Here is a 21,369-nt window from a genome sequence, read left to right as displayed (position 1 = left end):
GAATTGAATGTCTTTAAGACAAGACTTGTGGTTAAATGTCAAACCATTATCTTCCCAAGGCACATCAAACTGGCTGTGCATGGTCCAGGCCTCTGAAGTTTGTGTCCACACCCTAGGTAGCATGTAAGATCCATTTTGTAAATATAGTTTTAAAAATAATGCCTGGGACTTCCCTGGCGGTCCAGCAGTTAACACTGCGCTCCCAATGCAGGGGGCGTGTGTTCGATCCCTGCTCAAGGAACTAGATCCCACATGCAATAAGTAAAAGATCCGGCAGGCCGCAACTAAAGACCTGGCACAGCCAAACACAGCCAAACAAAGAAACAAATAAATAAATAAATAAATACTTTTTAAAAATAAATAAAATTCAGTAATGCCTTAGGAGTTAGGAAAAGAAAATATTAGAACCTATTTAGCTTTGTATCATTTAAAAAATATCTGTGTAGTTTATAATGTACCTAAATTATATGTATAGAACTTTGTGTATATAATTTGTTAAAAAATAAGATGCATATTAAAAAGTTTTCTTATGGGTTGCCCAGTCAGGTGTTTGGAGACCATTGGAGGACAGAATGATGAAATTTAGAGCCTCAGCAATGATAGAATTTAGAATCAATTCCCTGACTTAGAAGATAAGGAAAATAATTCTTAGACTGTAATTGAGTTATCCAACTTTACATAACTGTTCAAAAACAGGTCATCCAGTGGCTGGAATCTAATCACTGACCGACTAGAATGTGGGTCACTGGACTCGTAAAGCAGAACTGACTGTTTAATTTCTCAGCTTGATTCTCCTGGCACATATGCGTGATATGTGTGTGTGTAAATCTCTGACATAATAAGCCATGCTCAGTAGGCATGTCCTGTTTCCTTATTGAAGCATCTTAATTTTGTCCCATTAGATCTTTGAAGTATCAGACTATCAGAAGGCATGAAGAAACCTGGGCTGAGAGTCTTCGTTCCAGGAGACCTGATCTTGACTGTATGCCTGGTTTGAGGCGCATCGCTCTGAACTGCAACAAGCTCATTGGTGACCTGGGTGCTCGTGCTTTTGCAGAATCTCTTAGTGAGGATTTATGGCTTGGAGGTAAATTCTTAAATTGAAAATACTGAATTTTTAATGTAATATATGCTTAGCTTTTGGCATGATACTGTTGTGATAGGACTTTTTTTAAGGCCTCATTTTTCTGATAGCTTTTATGTTGCTTTTAAACTTTCTCTAAGAGTTACATATATTCTTTACAGAAAATACAGAGTAACAAGAGAACAATTACCTATAAATTTAACACCCAGACATAATCACTGTTCATTTTGGTGTATATATTCTCAGTCTTTTTATTGTTTTCTATAAATATATTTGTACACTTAGAGATTACAAAAATAGAATTGTAGTATACTTGCTATTTCATATTCCTGCTTTTTTCACTTAATGAGGTATCATGTAGTGTTCCATCATATTGATGTCCCATAGTTTAATCAATTCTTTGCAATTAGATTGAGACAGTTTGCTTTTCCCTGTCAGAAACAGTGTGAATACATTATATATACATCTCTGTGTCCATCGGGCTTACTTCTGTAGAATAAGGTACTACAAGTGGAATGACTAAGTGTGACATATTTTTAAGACTTTTCATACACATTGCCAAATTACCACCCAGAAAGGCTATGCCAATTTGTAGTCCACCCCAAGAGTGGATGTGAATGAAGCCTGCCTCTCACAAACACTGGCTGGTAGCACTTTTTAAAAACTGTAAGACTACAAAAATGAGTACCTCTCCCTTTTTTATGCAAGTGGGATTACTCCAAATTTTGTAACTTTTTTCAGTTAATTCAGTATGACCATCTTAGCATGTCAGTAAATTTGCATCTTTTTTTTTTTTTTTTTTTTTGCGGTACGCGGGCCTCTCACTGTTGTGGCCTCTCCCGTTGCGGAGCACAGGCTCCGGATGCGCAGGCTCAGCGGGAATGGCTCACGGGCCCAGCCGCTCCGCGGCATGTGGTATCTTCCCGGACCAGGGCATGAACCCGTGTCCCCTGCATCAGCAGGCGGACTCTCAACCAGTGCGCCACCAGGGAAGCCTTACTGCATCATTTTTTTTGTGACCCTTCAGTGTTCCATTATATGAATATGCCACAGTGCACATAGCTTATCCGATCTTGTATAAAAGGTATGTCCAGTTTTTCAGTTACAAAAAGTACTCTGATATATATCCTTACCTATATCTCTGACTATTTTGGATCAAAAGGGTATAGACATTTTAAAGACTTCTCTTACAGAATCTTGGCTTAATCTGATAGGAGAATAACCACATTTTGTTTTATTTTGTATTCATTTGATTTACTGGTGAGGTTTACTGGCTGTTTGTATTCATTTGGCTAGTTGGTTAATTACACCGGGTGTCCCTTCTTCTGTAGTGACAGTTTGTAAGGGTTGTATCATATGCTGTTAGATCCATATGTCTGACTTGCTATTTCTGTATGTCATGGGGCGTTGAAAGACTCTAGTTATTTTAATGTGATGGTCCACTCAACACTTAAATGACTCATGATAGTTTCCTTTCATGTAATATTTTTTAATACCTGTGCTTTTGCGATGATCCCTTTTGACTAAATGAGTAGGTTGTTCAGCCCCAGAACTACTAGAATTCATGATCATTTGTTCTGGTTTTTGTCTGACCTTTTACCGCAAGAGTTCTTGACCATCATACTTTCATGATAGGTTTTTAGTGTGTATTCTCTATACACACATTGTTTGAATTTGTTAATTGTTTGTATCCTAGAAAACAGTACTTTTCTAATGTTGTACTTCCCTTATGGTTTGAGCAGATAATTTACTGATTAAAGTGATTTATACTTGTAAATTGTTCTTATCTCTACTCTGAATAGAGGTGAACCTAGATACTAAGCCTGCTTCCACCAAGAGCATTATTTGCTTCTTGTGCAACCTCTGAATTCTTGCAAGGAGTACTTTATTCATTTTTCAGTTTCACAAGTAATTTTTTTAATACCTTCTGTGTGCCAGATACAGGTTTAGGCACTACTGATAAAGCAGTGAACCAGACAGACAAAAGTCTTGCACTCATGGAGCTTACATTCTAGTGAAGGAGTTGAGATAGAAATTAGTAAAGAGATAAGTAATATAATTTTAGAGAGTAGGAAGTGCAAAAATATCTTAATGTAAGAAGAGTGAGGGGGGCAGGTAGGACTCCATTGGACAGGTTAGTTAGGGGCCAGCTTCACTGGAGAAGTGGCATTTGAATGGAGACCTGAATGAAGAGAGGAGCAAGCCATGGAAGATCTGGGGTAAGCACATTCCAGGACAAGGGGGCAATGAGTATGCAGGCATGTAGGTGGGTGGAGTATTTAAGGAAAAGCAAGAAGGCCAGTCTGGGCAGAGTACTGAGTGAAGAAGAATGTGGTGTGACATGAGGTCAAGGAGCTAGCCAGGGGTCTGCTCTTGTAAAGTCTTGAAGGCCAGAGTAAAGATATGGATTATTCTAAATGAGTAGAGGGTTTTGAACTGGAAAAAGGCATGATCCAAATAGTATCTGAATAAGGTGACCTGGTATAGAGAATGGACTTGGGAGGATAAAGAAGAGAAACAGGGAGACCAGTTAGGAGACTATCACAGGGGTCCAAATAAGAGATGTTTATGGCCTAGGTTAGGTTGGAAGTTTGCAGCAAGTGAAAAGTGGTTGAATTCAGGTTGTGTTTTCAGGGTGTAGCTAACAAGACCTGCAGATAGATTAGTTGTGAGGTATGAAGGGAATAGTAACAAGGAAACAAGTCGTTGATGATTATGTGTGCAACTGGGTGGTATCACTTAGAAAAAGGGGGCTGATGGGAGGAGCAGCTTTTGAGGGAATATCAGGACTTTGATTTGTTATCTTAGATGCCCTTTAGGTATCTAAGTGTCTGGACAGTGCTCAGACTGTACTTTCTATCCAAAGGTATCCAAAGCCACTTTAGATGCAAAATGTTTAAAGTTGACCTTTGTTGCTGCCAAAATAGTAGCCATTGTGGGCAGTCTGCAAGATGGCATCTTAGGTTTCTGAGGAAGAAATTAGAATACACAAAGGGGTATTAAGTGTATAATTACATAATGTAGATTTCATATTTAAATTTATGGGAAAAGCAATAATTAGTTGGCTTTTGGTTTTAAATGGAAATAGCCACTCACTGGGAAATAATTACTCTAACTTCAATTCATTTTACTTTAGATCATTCTGTGATGAAAGCAATTATCAAAAAAGTTCTCCAGATGGAAGGAGTGCCAAGTCAGACATACATAACATGTTTCAGTTCGCTCGGAAGAATTTCTCTTTAATGGCTTGATTTTCTTTCTTTCTTAAAAGAAAATTATCAAGGTACTTTCTGCCATCTTAAAACTAAGTTTTTAGTCAAATCAAATGGCTTTTCTGTTTTTGAAAATGTTGTGTGATGCTTTAATTTAGGTTCCCAGAAATGCAGATTGAAAACCTTTTAACTTTTTATTTTCTGGAACTTATTATCGTTAGTCACAAATAGTCTTTTTTTTTTTTTTTGGTGATAAGAATGAATAGCAGGAGCAGCATTTGTGAAACCAAATCTAATATGAAACTGACTCTTTCTTGTGAGTAAATTTGAATTTTGAAACAGCAAAACAATAAGGTTTGATATAAAGCAAAATAAATATTTTATGTTTATGATCTGCCAATTTCCCAGAAAGAGTTTTCTGGTGACTTTAGTTATATACCAGATACATTAAAATCACCAATGGAAAACACATCTTTTATTCAGGTTCCCTCTGAAAGTTTTAAAAATTTGTTGACTTAATATCACTGAACGGTTCACTTTAAAATGGTTAAAATGATAACTTTTCTGTTTTGTGTAGTTTACCACAATTTTTTAAAAATGTGTTGTTTGAAGATTTTTGGGTTTTATAAAGGTATTGTATTAGCATAAAAATGAAAAATTTAAAAGACCACCTCTAATTGCATTATCCTATCTAGCAATATTTACATTTTTATTTTCTCTTCCTGCTGTCTATAAACATAATTCCACATAACTTCAATATAATTTGCCATTCTTTTCATACTAAATTTAAATTCTGTGATTCATAGTTATACTTTTTAACATTGTATTCACAAGGTTTCATTGAGTTGGTCAATTTTTTAAATTGGTGAACAAGGGCTTCCCTGGTGGCACAGTGGTTGAGAGTCCGCCTGCCGATGCAGGGGACACGGGTTCGTGCCCTGGTCCGGGAAGATCCCACATGCCGCGGAGCGGCTGGGCCGTGAGCCATGGCCGCTGAGCCTGCGCGTCCGGAGCCTGTGCTCTGCGACGGGAGAGGCCACAGCAGTGAGAGGCCCGCGTATCGCAAAAAAAAAAAAAAAAAATTGGTGAACAATTGGAAATAACCTAAAATAAACTATTGTAAACATCTTCATATACAGCTTTTTTTTTCTACTTAAAGATGTATGTTTTTGATTCTCTGTTAATCAACTTGCTTGGACAATAGTGTATTAAATAAGTTGTTAAGAGTGTTTATGAAGTCAAAAGAGCTTATGATTGTCTGCCAATTGTTATTTCAAGAGAGTGATATTTGAATAATCAAATAGTACATACAAAGAAGTTAAGATTTGTGGTATCACACTAATTAGATATTATTATTAAAAATTTATATCATGTGTACAGTATTCTTAAAATAGCTAAGTTGACTTTTGCTATGATATTAGAAATGGAAATATATATATTAATAAAGCATGTATATTAGGAATTCTGTAAAATTAGTACCTGGTGGTATATAATAGGGCATCATGGAATGAGAAGAAAACAGTTAAACGTTTTTTTTTTATTTAGCATGATGAAACAAAGTGGAAATATAACTGAAATATACAAACTCATTGAGCTATTTTAAGAGTAATTTTATTTCTTGGGCTTTTTTTTTCTATTTGCCTCAGTTATTTGGAGACATAGAGGTAAGCCAATCAGTATCTGGGTATATACCTAGATCCTGGTGAGTACAGGGTGAAATAATGGTGTGAATTGTGTCACATTTATATTGTCATGATGTATGCCTAAAAACAGATGGGAACTTTTATTAGAAATTTTTTTTATCTCCTAACAAGAAAAGTGTAATTTAAAAAACTTTTAATACAAATGTATTTGCATTCGTTTCTGAAAGTAAAGGAAGCTAACACATACAAACCACATGCATACAAACATTTTTTTGACCGTAATTAAGTTAAAAAACACAATAAAATAGCACAAAATGAACTGAGCTCCTATATATTTTTAAGAGGCATGTAAATCACACAGGATCGTGTGGTGATTATCAATAAGCTACACTCTATGAAATATTTGTCCTATATTACCACATACACTCCATTTTACCCTGCATCCTAATGTTGCTAAACTATAGTAGAAAGCAACAGCATAGCACAGGGAGGATAGGGATAGGGAGGGTGGGAGGGAGGCTCAAGAGGGAGGGGATATGGGGACATGTGTATGCATATGGCTGATTTGCTTTGTTGTGTAACAGAAACTAACACAGAATTGTGAAGCAATTATACTCCAATAAAGATCTATTAAAATAAATAAATAAAATAACACAAAATATAGTAGCTTTGAAGGATAAATATAACCATTTTAACCTATGATGTTTGTCTTCAGTAAATTCAAATTAAATATTTAAATGTGAATTTTAATATGTGGCTTGTTCTAAATAAAATATTAACACGTAGGTCTAGTTTTTGCAACCAAATATTTCATATAAAGATACTTGCCTCTTTACTACTGAAATATAGGATAAGTCTCCACATTTCACTCTTTTATCCAGTGGGTTTCATTTGTTTTTTTGTGTGATTTCTGTATGAAATCAAAGGAACAGTGAAGGTTGACAGGCTTATAGGAGAGCAACATTGACTCACCTACCACCCAGCAACTTGCAGCCTTATAACTTTTATTGTTTTTACATAGAAAAATTCATCTTAAATTGAAATTTTGGTCTAATTCTGAAGATTCTGTTTGGCAGAAGTCATGGGTGTATCTGTGTTTCTGTGTCCTTGAGATTCAGAAATGCCAAAGGTGTTCTAAGATTCAGTAAACTTGAGTGTTTCTGCATAATACATAAAATGTATCATACTTCGGGATTATTTTAAAAATTTATTTTTGCATTTCTGCACATCTCAATACTTTTGTTTTAGTTAAAATAACTTGTTACTGTAGAGAACTTACATTTTTTAAAAATGCCGGCTTATGTAAAACCTTTGTACAAAACGATCCTCTTTTTAATGGCCTTGGCATCATTGTCAAGTGCCTGTTTGATTCCTTTCAAAGTGTACACATGTGACAGTTGCTCTGTAGACCTTTGGTGCATCTTGATTCCTTCTTTTCATGCTTTGTCAAACATAGGCTTGGCCACAAAGCAACCTGTAAGTAATGGAAGGAAACACTCTGCTGGTAAAGAATGTTATGGTCCTGAACCTCTACCACCTGGTGTGTCTGGTTTCCGGCCGTGGCGTACTGCAGAACGTACAAAAAGCAACAGGTAACGTGTTTGCATTCCCTGTCTTTTTCAATCATTCAGAGTCCTTTATTTTGGAACTTCTGTTATGTGAGCGGTCTCTGGTGCTTTCTATAGAGGAAAAAAGATAACTCACACATGGCTTCTGCCCAATGAGCCCTCTAAGGAAGAAAAACAAAAAGTAATTGGGAGTTTCAAGTTGTTTCTCAAGTGTCACAACAGAGCTAACCCCGTGGGAGTCTTGAGGAGACTAAAATTATCACCAATTGTGCATGTGAGAAAAGTTTCATTAAAGGCAGGTGTAGTTGCGTGAAGCCCTACAGCACAGAAGTAGGAATTTGGATATGTACGAATGGGCAAAAAGACATTTTAGACATGGGAAATAGTTTAATACAGAATGGATGAAAATTATGCATTAGACCTATTCTAAAACAACTGGCTTATTAACTCAGTAAATCAGATTTAGTGAGTCAAACTAGCTTTCCCTGATTTCTTATCCAGGGGATAGCTGTTCATAGTAATTTTTGTCACAGAACAGTAAATAAAATGGTTGAACTATAGCTTTAGGCTTGCTAAGTGAAATAGATTGCTCTAGATGATTTTCAAGTGACTGACTTGGTAGTATTCACGAAATTGGGGATTAACAATTGCTTAAGAAAACAAAGAGAATTGATTTTAAATAGTACTTGAAGTAGTTACTGTGTAAAGTATCTGTTCAGTTGCTCATGTTAAATGGATGTTTGTAATCCCCATTGGACAACCGACTACTTTTTCGCAAATGGTAATGTGAATTGCTGTTGCATAAACTATAGTGTTGAATCCCCAGTCTTTGCACTTGAGTTTAGCAACTTTGTGGTTTCCTATCTTCTTCCTCAGACACTTAATCTCAGGTCCATCCTCCTCACACAGGGTGGTAAATTAGAGAATGATTAATATCACCATTTACAGAAGTGAGACTGAAATCCCAAGCATCCTGAACGTAGGAACTGAAGGGGCCTCTCAGCAGTTCAGAGAGTTATTACCGAGCCAGTCACCTGAATTCTGTTCAGTTTTCTCCATAGCAGAGCCCTCCAGGTCCTTGTTTTGAGCTTATTTATTTTTATACACAATTCTGTGTGGATACTGTACATAATACTAAATAGTTGTATTAACTGGGTTTAACTGGTGATGTATTTACATGAAGATCTAACTTCGTTTTGTTGATATCTTTTTAGGGGCTTTCCATTCATCAAAGCTCGTGATGTATGTAATCAGTTGCTGGTGTTTAGCTATCATATTTATGATATATAGGACTTGAATTGGGAAAGGTGGATGGTCATTCTCCTTGCTTTTTAAACTGACAGAGGCTTACAAGAAGCATTTCCCTCTCTGAAATAAATCCATGTAAAACATGTTTGGTTGCTCTCCCAATGCAACTGTGTAGTTTTGTGGATTTGGCACACAACTGGCAGCCTTGTGGTTATGCCTGTAAACAAGGAAGCCTGTTTTCCAGTCCGCAAATCAGCTGTTACCCAGTGAAACGAACTTGAGTGCCATTTCTGACCCCTCACATGGAGCTCTCATACTGAAGAATGTTCACATGTTTTCAAGAAACGTTGTTTGCGGGCTATATGTACAAATTCCTGATCTGAAAACCAATATAAAGCAACATCTCCCAAACCTCTGCTCTCTCACCAAGGCCACACACATTCCCTCGCTTATGGCCTCATGGCAAGCTAATACTGTCAGTATCAGATTCTCCTTCCCAGTGGTTCTGGGAGACTGCATAGTTGCTCTGTGAAAGGCACCACTGCTGAGGTTGAGAGAAGAGCATCTTGGGTGTCAGTCCTGCCCTTGCATGCCCAGAGAGAGAGGTGTGCACCTCGTTCTCCTGTTACGGTTTTCCTGTGCTGCAGGGTTTGCTGCTTGTTGTCAAAATGATGTCCTAGTGACTTGTCCTCTGCGTGGTTATATAATCCCAGCACACTTCTTTATGATCTGTAGACTTTTATGGGGTTGTGGCCAGGTCAGGTTTTAAATGTTTGGAACTGTCCTATTGAACAACATTGCAGTGGCAGTGAATCTTGATGGGAGAATTGTATTACTGTTACCCTAGTTTTGGCTTAAGTGTGGTGAGAAGATGAAATTTTTGATGGGTTAGTTTTAGTTGTGTATGTGTATGTGATTTCTTTTTTAAAATTCTAATATCTGTTATTCCCAGCTTAGATATGTTGACTTTCTGATTATTCATCAGTCCCTTTACTGATGTATTTTCCTCTGAAAAACTACATTTTCTTCCAGACTGTTTGTGTCTGATGGTGAAGAATAAATTTTTCATTTGCAGTATAAAGTTGATCTGAGAAAAAATGTTTACCTTGGCTCTTCACTTGGCTTCTGTGAAAGAAACTTAATAAAATAATATGGGCAATTCCCATTACTAATCCTAACCATGTACAACAGAGGTCTGTACAGTAACAGCAAAAATAAGTTCCTGTAATTTTACTTAGTCACTGCCTGTTTTAGACTAAGGAGCAGTGAGAGACATTTATAAATAATGATACCTCAGATCACTTTTGTTAAATGTCCTCTAATATTTGGATATTTGGATCTGGCTTGTGTTATCTTTTTTTACAATCTTGTCTTCTTTCTTTGCACTTTAGTGTAACAACTCTGTGATTTCCTATCTTCTTCTTCAGATACTCAGGTCCATCAGAATTTCCTGTGACTGTGACAGTAGAGAGTCCTTCCTCCTCAGAAATCGAAGAGGTCAATGATTCCTCAGAAAGTGTTCAGGAAGAGCCAGAGAAAATCCGTTTGAAACAAGAAGCACTGCAGGTACAAAGTTATCACTTTAAAGCTATAGACAAGGTTATTTTTCAAATGGAAGCCTGATTGCAACACGGCACAGCTTGTGTGAGGGTTCTGTTTTCCCCTCCCATCTGCATTGTATCCCCTTGAATGGTTCCTTAAGCTTAGACCAAGGTGAATGGTGGACATTTGAACTCTAAGAAATAAAAATCAAAACATGTCGTTAGTAATATATTTTCCTTTCCTTAGAACCTTAGTATATTAGATTTAGGGAGAACCTTAGTGATCATACGATAAAGAAATTGAGTTCTGAATGAATATAGTCAGCTGATTCAGTGTTCTTGTTTTACAGATGAGAAAATTGACAGGTCTAGCTGAACTCTGTTTTTATAAGAGGAAAATATGGCCTCATTTTAAATAAAAGTAAAAAAAAAGTTTTGATGTTGATATTCTCCTTTCCTAAAATAAAAAATATCAAGAAGCTACATTCTATTACCAACTAAACCTGACCTCTAATGTCATTCCATACTTTTGTTTGTATGGACAGAAAAGAAAAATTGATTTTCGTAAGAAATTTTTGTACCTCAAAAATAATATATTTCTTTTTTTTCAACTTTAATGCAGAGCTGAACATTTCTAGTAAATAAAGGAACACCATTTGGGGGGAGCCTTGTCTTTGTGCTACAAAGTTCATGTTTAATTTTTAAAAATTATTTAATGTGATTTTCTTTTCATATGAAACATGAAACTTGACAGGTTTCAGAACTAATTATTCCATTATTGTAGGACTATGGGAATTACTCTTTGATTTTCAAAAGAGAAAGCTAGATTTTTATTTTTTTAATTAAAATTAATGATAATACAGAGAAATTTTAAGAAAAGAACTTAGAAAATTATGAAATGTTAGAGTAGGAGAAATCTATAGTTCGTGTAGGGTTACCCCCTTTCGTTTTATAAATGAGCACCTACAATTTGTAGCACATAGTGGTTTATTAGTAAATGGCAGAGTACGACAAGGCCCTAGAGCATCTAACCCGCCTTCCTTGTCATTTTAGATGTGATGTATTCATTTCCTTCACGAATAGACCAGGAGATTGTATTTCTAAAAGCAATGATAGACACTGGGGAAGACCAAGAAGTTTAAACACTGGACCACAGAATAGCAGATTCAGAAGGCACTGAGAACCCTTTTAGCTCTTCTCCATTTTCACAAGACACTACAATGATGGTATCAAAGGGTTTAAGTATATAAGCCCACAAGAATCAAGAGGTTTCAACATAGTTTTGAAAGACGGAAGACAAGTGGAAGAGTGTGAAACTGAAGCAGTAGAACAGAGGGAAAGCATCACCTAGAATATGCACAGCGACCACCTGCAACTGAGGAGGATTCTGACCCCACCTGCAGAAGTAGGCCCATGCTCAGATGCGCATGTAGGAGAGAGGGTGGAGTTAGTTAAAAGTGTGACTGAATAGGGGAGCTCATTGAAGGGTTGTGTTTGGAGGAGTGGACTCCCAGCCCCGCCCTCACACTCCTGAAATGAGATGATTTCATTTTGAAACCAGTGAAACTGGCAAGAACTAGGGCAGCTAGTGTGAGTTTTTACACCCTAGAAAATTGTGTTTGGGGGAGATCCTATTACAGTTACTCCCCGCTTTTTCCTGCATAAGAAACCAGTCAATCGTTGACTTCAGGGAGCTTTCTGCACTCATTCTTAAATAGAAAATAACTGTCATTTGCATGATAGTTGAGTAAAGCTTCCAACGTGAGAGGGAGAAAAAGAGTGAAAACGTATCCTAGTAGGACCAGGGACAATTTAGGGAACAAAATAATTTAAGAAAAAACCCTAATTAGTATCCTGAGAGAGGTTTAAAAAGAGCTATAAAAAAGCTATAAAATAAGATTAGGGTGTTAATTAAAAAGAGAATGGTCAGAAAGCAAGAGAGGTCTCTTGGAAATGAAAATATGGTTGCTGAAATAAATTCAGTAGGAATTTAAAAAATTTCTCAGTATATAAAAAAGAAAGACACAATGGAAAATGTGATAGAAATATGTTAGAGAGGCTGCATCTGGGAGATCCAACATGTTACTATTAGAAACTCCAGACCCAGAACAAAAATGGAAGGAAGCTGTCAAAGGGCAACAAAATTCCCCACAGCTGAAAGTAGACATCAGGCCTCAGATTGAAAACAGTTACGCAAGATGAGCAAGAATAGACTCATACCTAGGCACCCTTCATTGTGAAACTTTAAAATACTGAAAAAATAAATTAAAATAGAATAAAATACTGAGAGGATACATCCATTCCAGAGAGAAAAATACTGGCCACCTAAAAAAAAGAGTTAAAATCTGACCTTATCATACTTGTCATCAGCACCATGGATCCTGGAAGGCATTAGAAAGATACCTCCAAAGTTTTTCAGGCACATAGTTTTCACCCTAGGGGTTTGTATCCAGCCAAACTATCAGTCATAAGTGGAGGCTGAAGAAGATATTTTGTACACAAAAGAAATTTGAAAAATTGGCCTCCTGTGCTACACCTTAAGCTATTTATAGAAATAATCCAGCAAAATGAGGCAATAAACCAAGAAGGAAGGTAATAGGGGATTCGGTGCAGATTGCAGCTAGTCTAGGGTGGAGAGGCTTCTATTGATTGTGTGATTGAGAGCTGAGAAACACCTTGAGGCATATTGTACTTACTTGGTATTAGGCACTGTTGGAAGGGAGGAGGGAGAGGAAGAGGAGAAGGAACTTGAACTCCAGAGGACAAAAGGCTATATGGACATAAACATGAAGCAAACTAAACTAAACTATCATTGATTTTTAACGTACTATTGGTGAGGAAGAGAAGAATCCACTTAAACTTGACACTATAGATGTCCCCCTTTTCAGTGACACACAGGGGTAATGACCACCTGTCTAATTTGTTGTCCAAACCAGAACTTGTCCAAACTCCTTACACTTGAATAGTGTAAGGAGGCGCTCTAATGCTGTAACATCAGGACAACAGGTATAAACTGGAACAGCCCAAGGCGGCTTTGGGTATGTGGTCACCCTGCACAAGGGCAGTGACACTGGCACAGTATGGAACAAGGTGTAGTCTGTACACAGAGACACAGTACATCTGCAGTGGGCAATATTAATGTAATTGTAATAATGGCAATACTGTCTTGGTTTGCCGCTTTTATCGTCAACTTGCATGTAATCACTAATAACTAAAGTAAACTATACTTAGTATGTATTAGTATTAAGTTGGTATGTACTGAAATGTATTGTGTACTAGTATGTACTTAGTATATATTAGGCTCTAAGTGTTTTTGCATATATTAACTCATTTAATCCTCTGAATAGCCTTATGAGGTTGGTGCTAATATCATTCCCACTTTTTTTTTTTTTTTTTGCGGTACACGGGCCTCTCACTGTTATGTCTTCTCCCGTTGCGGAGCACAGGCTCTGGATGCGCAGGCCCAGCGGCCATGGCTCACGGGCTCAGCTGCTCCGCGGCATGTGGGATCCTCCCAGACCGGGGCACGAACCCGTGTCCCCTGCATCGGCAGGTGGACTCCGAACCACTGTGCCACCAGGGGTGCCCCATTCCCACTTTTGAGAACAGGTAACTAAGACAGGGAAGGAACTTGCCCAGGCTGTACCTATTTTAAGGTTGGATTGAGGCTTTGAGTTGAGGCTCTCTGCCTGTTCTCTTAAACCTTACTCCTTACTGACTCTCGAATAACAGAAGACTTAACTGCACATAGAACAGAATATAAATTTCAACTTTGACAACGTAAAAGCTAGGTTTGGAAGGTAGACAGGAGGTAGAAAAAAGGGAAGATGGTATGAATGTCCTCATTTTACAAAGCGTGACGTTGAGAGAGTTTATAGTTGATCAACAATGTAGGTTTTTAAGTATATCACTACAAGTCAAAGAGATCATGAGCAGTGGAATAACTCATGATGTCTATGTCCACAGAGCAGTGTGGACATAGGAAAGAGTGTAAAGGAACTAAACCCTTACTTATTAGTAAGTTAGAAAGTGAACAGATAATGCCTCCAAATTAGTGAGAAAATAGTCATGTAAGAGTATTACTTGGAAATGGAGAAGAATTCAAATAACAATAGTTGGACCTCCCTGGTGGCGCAGTGGTTAAGAATCTGCCTGCCAAGGCAGGGGACACGGGTTCGAGCGCTGGTCCGGGAAGATCCCACATGCTGCGGAGCAGCGAAGCCCGTGTGCCACAACTACGGAGCCTACACTCTAGAGCCTGCGAACCACAACTACTGAGCCCACATGTCACAACTACTGAAGCCCGCGTGCCTAGATCCTGTGCTCCATAACAAGAGAAGCCACCGCAATGAAGAGTAGCCCCCACTCGCCGCAACTAGAGAAAGACTGCACGCAGCAACGAAGACCCAACACAGCCAAAAATAAATAAATAGTAATAAAAAAATAAATAAAAAATAACAATATTGATGTAAACCTCATGAAAAAGGAAATCCAAACAGCCAGTAAACACAGAAAAGTGTATGACTTCATTAATAAGAGAAAAGTGAGTCAAAACCAAGGAAACTACATGCCAATCAGATTGACAAATACATAAATAAAGTCTGGTGGTATCAGGTATTGTAGACCTGGAGTACTATGGGAATCTTCTACCCTGTTCATACTGGAGTATAAATCGACACAACCACTTTGGAAAGCATTTAGCACTCTCCATCAACTGAAGGTATATAAATAGCCTGTGAGCCAGCAGCCCTCACCCCCGCCCTGTGTAAATGCACCAGAATAACCGGTACAGCAGGATTCCTGTCCATGATTTGCATTAGCACAAACTGAAAACAAACCAAATGTCCATTAAGAGTCAAAAATTAAATAAATTTTGTGTATTCGTACAGTGGGAAAACTATCCAGCAATAAAATTGAATGAACTAGAGCTACAGGCAGCAATGTGGATGAATTTTTTAAACCAACGTTGAGAGAAAGAAATAAGATAGAAAAGACTTCATATACTATGATCCTCTACATAAAGTTAGGTGTTGACAAAACTAAACTCTTTTGTTAGGGATGCATGCAGGTTAAAGGAAATGATTGTCAAGAAGTGAGGATGGTGTTTAACCTGGAAGAGGGAAGGAGCTTGTGATGAGAAAAGGATATGGGGGGGGCGGTTTGAGATGCTGACAAGTATCAATACTTTCAGATTCGAGTAGTGTTTATGTGAGTATTCTCTTTTTATTTGTCACATTGACAGTTTTGTTCTGTGCACTTCTCAGTACACATATCGTATTTTACAATTAAAAACCTGCGTAAAGAATCGGTCGCTTCTTGAGTGCTGGATGTGGGAGTGGGATGAGACCATTTCATTTTAAGCCCTTCACTACTGTTTGCATTCGCATGTTCATTCATTCAGCATTAATTGAACATATTCTATGTACCAAGCACTCTTCTAATTTTATGTGTTTTAACTCATGTAATCCTCACAAGAGCTCTGTGATATGGGAGCTTATCTCCATTTTATAGATGAGGAAGTTGAGGCCTAGAGTTATAGAACTTGTCCAAGGTTATATAGCTAATGGGTAGTGCCAGGCCCATTTGCCTCAGAGAATCTGAATTTTTACAATATAATCTAAAAGGGAAATTTAATTACTAATTATAAGCAAAAAAATTGCACATTAAAGAAGATGACACGTTTTCATCTATCCAGTTAGAGAAAAACACACAGTCTGTCTTTCACACACATACATCTTGTATTGGCAGGGATTTTCCTTATTAAGCAATTATTTATTGACCGTCTACGCTGTGCTAGGCACAGGTGCTGGGGTAAACACTTAATAAAATACACCCCCTATCTTCAAATAACTTGCACTCTAAGTGAGGAAGTAAGCCAACAGTTATAGTAGAGGTTATATACCAAGTGATACATCGCTGATGGCAGTGTAAAATCTCAGAAATCTTTTGGAAAGAAGTTTGGAGACAGGTACCTCAGAGCCTTAAAAATGTTCATTTGCTTTGATCTCAAACTCATTTTTATGGATTTATTGTAAGAACGTTATTCTCAATATGGAAAAAAGCTTTCATGCATAAAAACGGTTATTGTCTGATAATATTGAAAAGTTGGAAAGAATTTAAATGTGTAAAATGGTTAACCAGTAAACCCACTCAGTGGAATATTTTGTAGCCCACAAAAAAAAAATCACGGTTATGAATCCCCTGATTATATGAGAAATGATTGATTTCAATGTTAAATGGAGAAAAGTTGAACATAAAATTTGATATCCAATATGATGGAAGCTTTGTCCCAGAAAAATCACCCTAGCCAGTGTACAGAAGGGAGGAAGGAGAGCAGATGACAGGAAGGAAAATTATTCCAAAGCCTTATCATTAGTCTTACTTAAGTAATAGAATATCAAGCAATTTTACTTTCTAACTTTTTTGGTTCCATATTTCCATGTAAGGGACATGAATTATGAATACTTTGTAGGAGGAGGATACACTTTCTCACAAAAATTTAACACTTCTAACACAATTAGAAGATTGATTAAACCATCATATTAAAAGTAGAGGAATTTTGCTTTTTTTTTCCTTTTTCCCCATTGAAAACTTGACTGGCTTTAGTAATGGAACATTAAAGAATTTGAAGTTCTTAGACTCTCAATTTTTTAAACATGTTCTGAATATAAAAATATATGTTCATTGAGCAAATGTTTGTAAACAATGAACAGCTTCTTGAAGGAAATAGAAGCCACCTCTGCATGTCCACACACCTAATCTGCTCTTTTGTCTTAAAAAAGTATCAAAAATATTTTGCCATGTCACTAAATACTCTTCTACATCAGAGAATTTGATTGATTAAGCTTTTGCATCATCTCCCAGGAAAAACGCACAGATATATTATGAATGTAGAACTCCTGAAGCCCATTCATTAACTCTGGTCGAGACCTCTTGTCATTCTTTTCTTAGTGGCTTCATAGCGCATTCCTTCAGACGGTGAGCTGTTTTTCTTTAAACCAGTCCCAATTTGGAGGCTCTTAGCTTTCTTCTAGGGTTTGGTTATAAACAATCTTATGACATCATGTTGGTAGATAAATCTTTGCCCACATCTTTGATTTCCTTAGGGTAAACCCCTGATGTAGGATTATTGTTAGGTACCAAGAGTTACTCTTCAGAAAGTGATACCATTTCCTCTCCCAATGATGGCATATAATAGAGTTCCTCATTCTTTAAGTGATTGTTCAAAGCAGTTAAAAGGTATAAATATACCGTACTGTTTTCATAAGTATAGGAATTCTGATTGTTTATCGCTGCATAAGAAACCAGCCCGAAACAGTGGCCTAAAACAATGACAGTCATTTATTTTGTTCACGAACCTGGAGGTTGAGTAGGATATTGATTCTTTTACTACACTCTTACTGACTGAAAACAATACCTATTTGACTAGCTCACAGCTCTGCAGGTCAGAAGTCCAGGCACAGCATGCCTGGGTTTCCTGCTCAGATACACACGGGAACATGTGAGTTCCCTCCTGAGAGTGTTAAAGCGCGTGAAATTTAAGTGTAAGACATTGAGCCCCAAACGTTGGATGTTCACCATAGTTTGTGTGGGTCACAGAGCTGAAATCAAGATGTCAGTCTGGCTGTGTTAGCATCCAGAGGCTCTGGGAAAGAATGGCTCCAAGATTCTTTGGCTTGTTGGCATAATTCAGATTCTGCAGTTGCAGGACAGAGGTCCCCATTTCCTTGCTGGCTGTCATTCGGGGGACAGTCTCAGCTCCTAGAGGCCTCTCACTTGCCTTCCCTGCCACACCATTGGACTTCTTCAGAGCCAGCAATGGAGAGTCTCCCTCTTGTCCCTTTTGTACTTCAATTCAGGAAGAGTTCAGGTCCTTTTCATGGGGTGCCTGAGTAGGTCACATCCACCTAGAATAATCATCTCCCCATCTTAAAAAAACAACTGATTTTGAACCTTAATTCCGTCTGCAAAATCCCTTCACTGCAGCACCTAGATTTAGAGTTTGATTGGATAAGTGGAAGGTTTGTGTACTTCAGTAAGTAGGAGTCTTAGGGGCTCTGTTAGAATTCTGCCTATTGCAAGCAATGTCCCCACTTCACGGACTGAAGTGTCTTATTTCCTGAAACTCCTAAGGGAGTTTATCAGTGTTCATTTTATTTCAGTGACCTTGGTGAATGGGAAGACTACCACCTCCGTGAGCAGGAACGGCACCCAGCTTCCTGAGTCCACAGTGTGGCTCTGCTACTTAGTGGTGTGACCTTGGCTGTGCTGCTCTACTTACTCTACTTCTCTGCCTCTGTTTCCCTCATCTGTAAAATTACATGGAGTTAGTGATTGTTCTTTCCTCGTACGGTTTGTTTTTTAAATAAATTTATTTTATTTATCTGTTTTGGCTGCGCTGGGTGTTTGATACTGCTCTCGGACTTTCTCTACTTGCGTCGAGCGGGGGTTACTCTTCGTAGTGGTGTGTGGGCTTCTCATTGCGGTGGTTTCTCTTGTTGCGGAGCACGGGCTCTAGGCGCACAGGCTTCAGTAGTTGTGGCACGCAGGCTCAGTAGTTTTTACTCGGGGGCTCTAGAGCGTAGGTTCAGTAGTCGTGGCGCACGGGCTTAGTTGCTCCGAGGCACGTGGGATGTCTCCAGACCAGGGCTCGAACCCATGTCCCCTGCACTGGCAGGCAGATTCTTAACCACTGCGCCATCAGGGAAGCCCTCTCTTAGGGTTTTGATGATTAGATTTAATGCCCAGGGAACTCCAGGAACAGTGCTTGACTGTAAATTGCTTTAAAAGTGATTACTTTTGGAGCTTCCCTGGTGGTGCAGTGGTTGAGAGTCCACCTGCCTGCCGATGCAGGGGACACGGGTTCATGCCCGATCCGGGGAAGATCCCACTTGCCGCGGAGTGGCTGGGCCCGTGAGCCATGGCCGCTGAGCCTGCGCGTCCGGAGCCTGTGCTCCGCAACGGGAGAGGCCACAACAGTGAGAGGCCCGTGTACCGCAATAAAAAAAATAAAATAAAGTGATTACTTTAAAAAAAATGCTTTTGAATCTGCAATTATGCAATTCAGGTGTGTTAAGCATGTTCATTAATAGGAGTTCCTACTATAAAGAGACCCACAAATAAAAATAGAACTTTTCTTTCTTGTTCTTAACTATTTATTTCTGACTTGCTATGTTATACGCATATGCCTTTTATGGTGGGCTGCCACAAATTTATGTTGGAAAAAGTGGAATTTAAATAAATCTTTACTATGCTAATTTGATAGATTTTGATAATTCATTTCACTAGCACGGTATGATATTACCAGTAGCAGACTAAAATCTGAGTTCACTTCTGGCTCTGCCCCTAAATCCTGATGAGTCCTATAGCTGGAAAGGCTTTTGGATATTATACTACGAATTAGTTATAACATTTACTCTGTTTGTTTAGGAAAAACTGGAGGAGTGCCTAAAGCAGTTAAAGGAGGAAAGAGTAATAAGACTTAAGGCTGATAAATGAGTCAATGAAGTAAACAATTTCTTATACTTTTGGGAGTGTTTTGGTTTTATTTCGATTTGATTTTAATCCATATACACATAGTTTGTAAACTTTAAAACGGTAATATGTTGCAAATTGGCTGTATCATATGGACTTTTGCATTTACTGGTATTTAGTGATCATATGGTCTATATTCCAGAAAGCATGTTTTTAAAAATATGAAAATCTCTTTGTGTGTGTGTGTGTATGTGTGCGCGCGCACACGCGCTTTATGACATTAGCTTATGATCTGTTCATGATTCTTTGATTCAAGAAAGCACTTTTTGTGCATATACTATATATACAGTAGCATAAAAGACATGATGAGACTCTCCTGGCAATGAATTAGGAAAGTGAATCATTTAAATAAATTTAAGATATTGGAAAACTTCTAAGAATGCAATGAAAGATAAAAATATATACTATAAGAATTACATTAGGTAATGTGCATGAAAGCAGGGCATAATCTAAAAAGTTCGAAATATACTTTATCAGAGGTTGAGCGTAGGGAGGAAGTTTTCAAAGTGCATATCCACTGGATTGGCGGACACTCATTCAATAAATGGTGAGCACCTGCTTATATAAGGCAAAAGGGGCATCATGAACATAACAGCCTTTCTGAGAAATACTGGAGTTGAGCTTATAGGGGTTTTAAGTGCATAGGTGATGAGCGGAAGGGGAAGAGTGCACGGGAGTGAATATTTTGAAGGAGCCAAAGAAAACATTGGTGATCGTACATTTAATAAATTGGGTTGGGTATGATTTAGGACTTTTAAACGTAAGCATTAGATATTTTGTTCACTAAAGTTAATTCTTAACATTCAGCAGAGTTGTAATATGTTTTGTTCAGATCAGATTCTATAATTCACTTTCTAATTTAAGGGAAACTTAAAGCAGGTAATTTTCTGATGTGGAATGAGGCTCCTTTATGAATTGAACCAGTTAGAAATGTGATCTTTCGTGAAAGATCATTAATAAAACGATAACTTTGGTGTACTTATATACCACCTAAGCGTTATATAGGAAACTTTGTTGGGTGCCTGGGGGTTTTGGTTATTATGAGATAATGGTCTCTGTCTTTACTGGTGGAGAGTTAGGTTAAATACAGATTAATTACATTTTGAGTGTTTTAGTTTTGTTCCTTGAAACTAGGCAAGACTACTTTTGATGACAATGAGAAAAAAATCATGTCAGACATTTTCCGTCTTCTTTTATAGTTAGAACATGAAAATGCCCAGTTAAGAAATGTAACTTTCTCTTTGTCTGAATCCCTTCAAGTCCACAAGCATGATCCTGGATGATGAAGGTGTTTTGGGCAGCATTGAGAATTCTTTTCAGAAGTTCCATGCTTTCTTGGATCTCCTTAAAGATGCTGGGTTAGTTCATTTCTCTTCATGGCGTTCTTCTCTTTGCGACTATAATGGTAGTTTGCTGAGGAACTGGAGCAATTTTCATCACTTACGTGGCCATATTTAGCCAAATTTAGTGTAATTATAGGTAATATAGTTGACGTTTTAAAAGGAGGAATTAAATTTTTTAAGAAATGCAAATAGGGGA

At 37.8% G+C, this 21,369-nt stretch overlaps 1 protein-coding gene across 1 annotated transcript in view; it reads left to right on the top strand.

Moving 5' to 3' along the window:
• Nucleotides 1-21,369, top strand: part of LOC132597818 (centrosomal protein of 78 kDa-like) — a 70,102-nt gene that overhangs the window by 6,288 nt on the left and 42,445 nt on the right. The window contains exons 3-6 of the mRNA XM_070046277.1: nucleotides 903-1,087; nucleotides 5,943-5,960; nucleotides 7,396-7,531; nucleotides 10,183-10,321. Coding sequence (XP_069902378.1) covers nucleotides 903-1,087; nucleotides 5,943-5,960; nucleotides 7,396-7,531; nucleotides 10,183-10,321 — 478 coding nt within the window. The remainder of the gene's footprint in view (nucleotides 1-902; nucleotides 1,088-5,942; nucleotides 5,961-7,395; nucleotides 7,532-10,182; nucleotides 10,322-21,369) is intronic.

Source organism: Globicephala melas, chromosome 9, assembly GCF_963455315.2.
Source record: "Globicephala melas chromosome 9, mGloMel1.2, whole genome shotgun sequence".
Lineage (NCBI taxonomy): Eukaryota > Metazoa > Chordata > Mammalia > Artiodactyla > Delphinidae > Globicephala > Globicephala melas.
The sequence above is the reverse complement of the archived record's forward strand: the minus strand, read 5'-3'. Positions and strand labels throughout refer to the sequence as shown.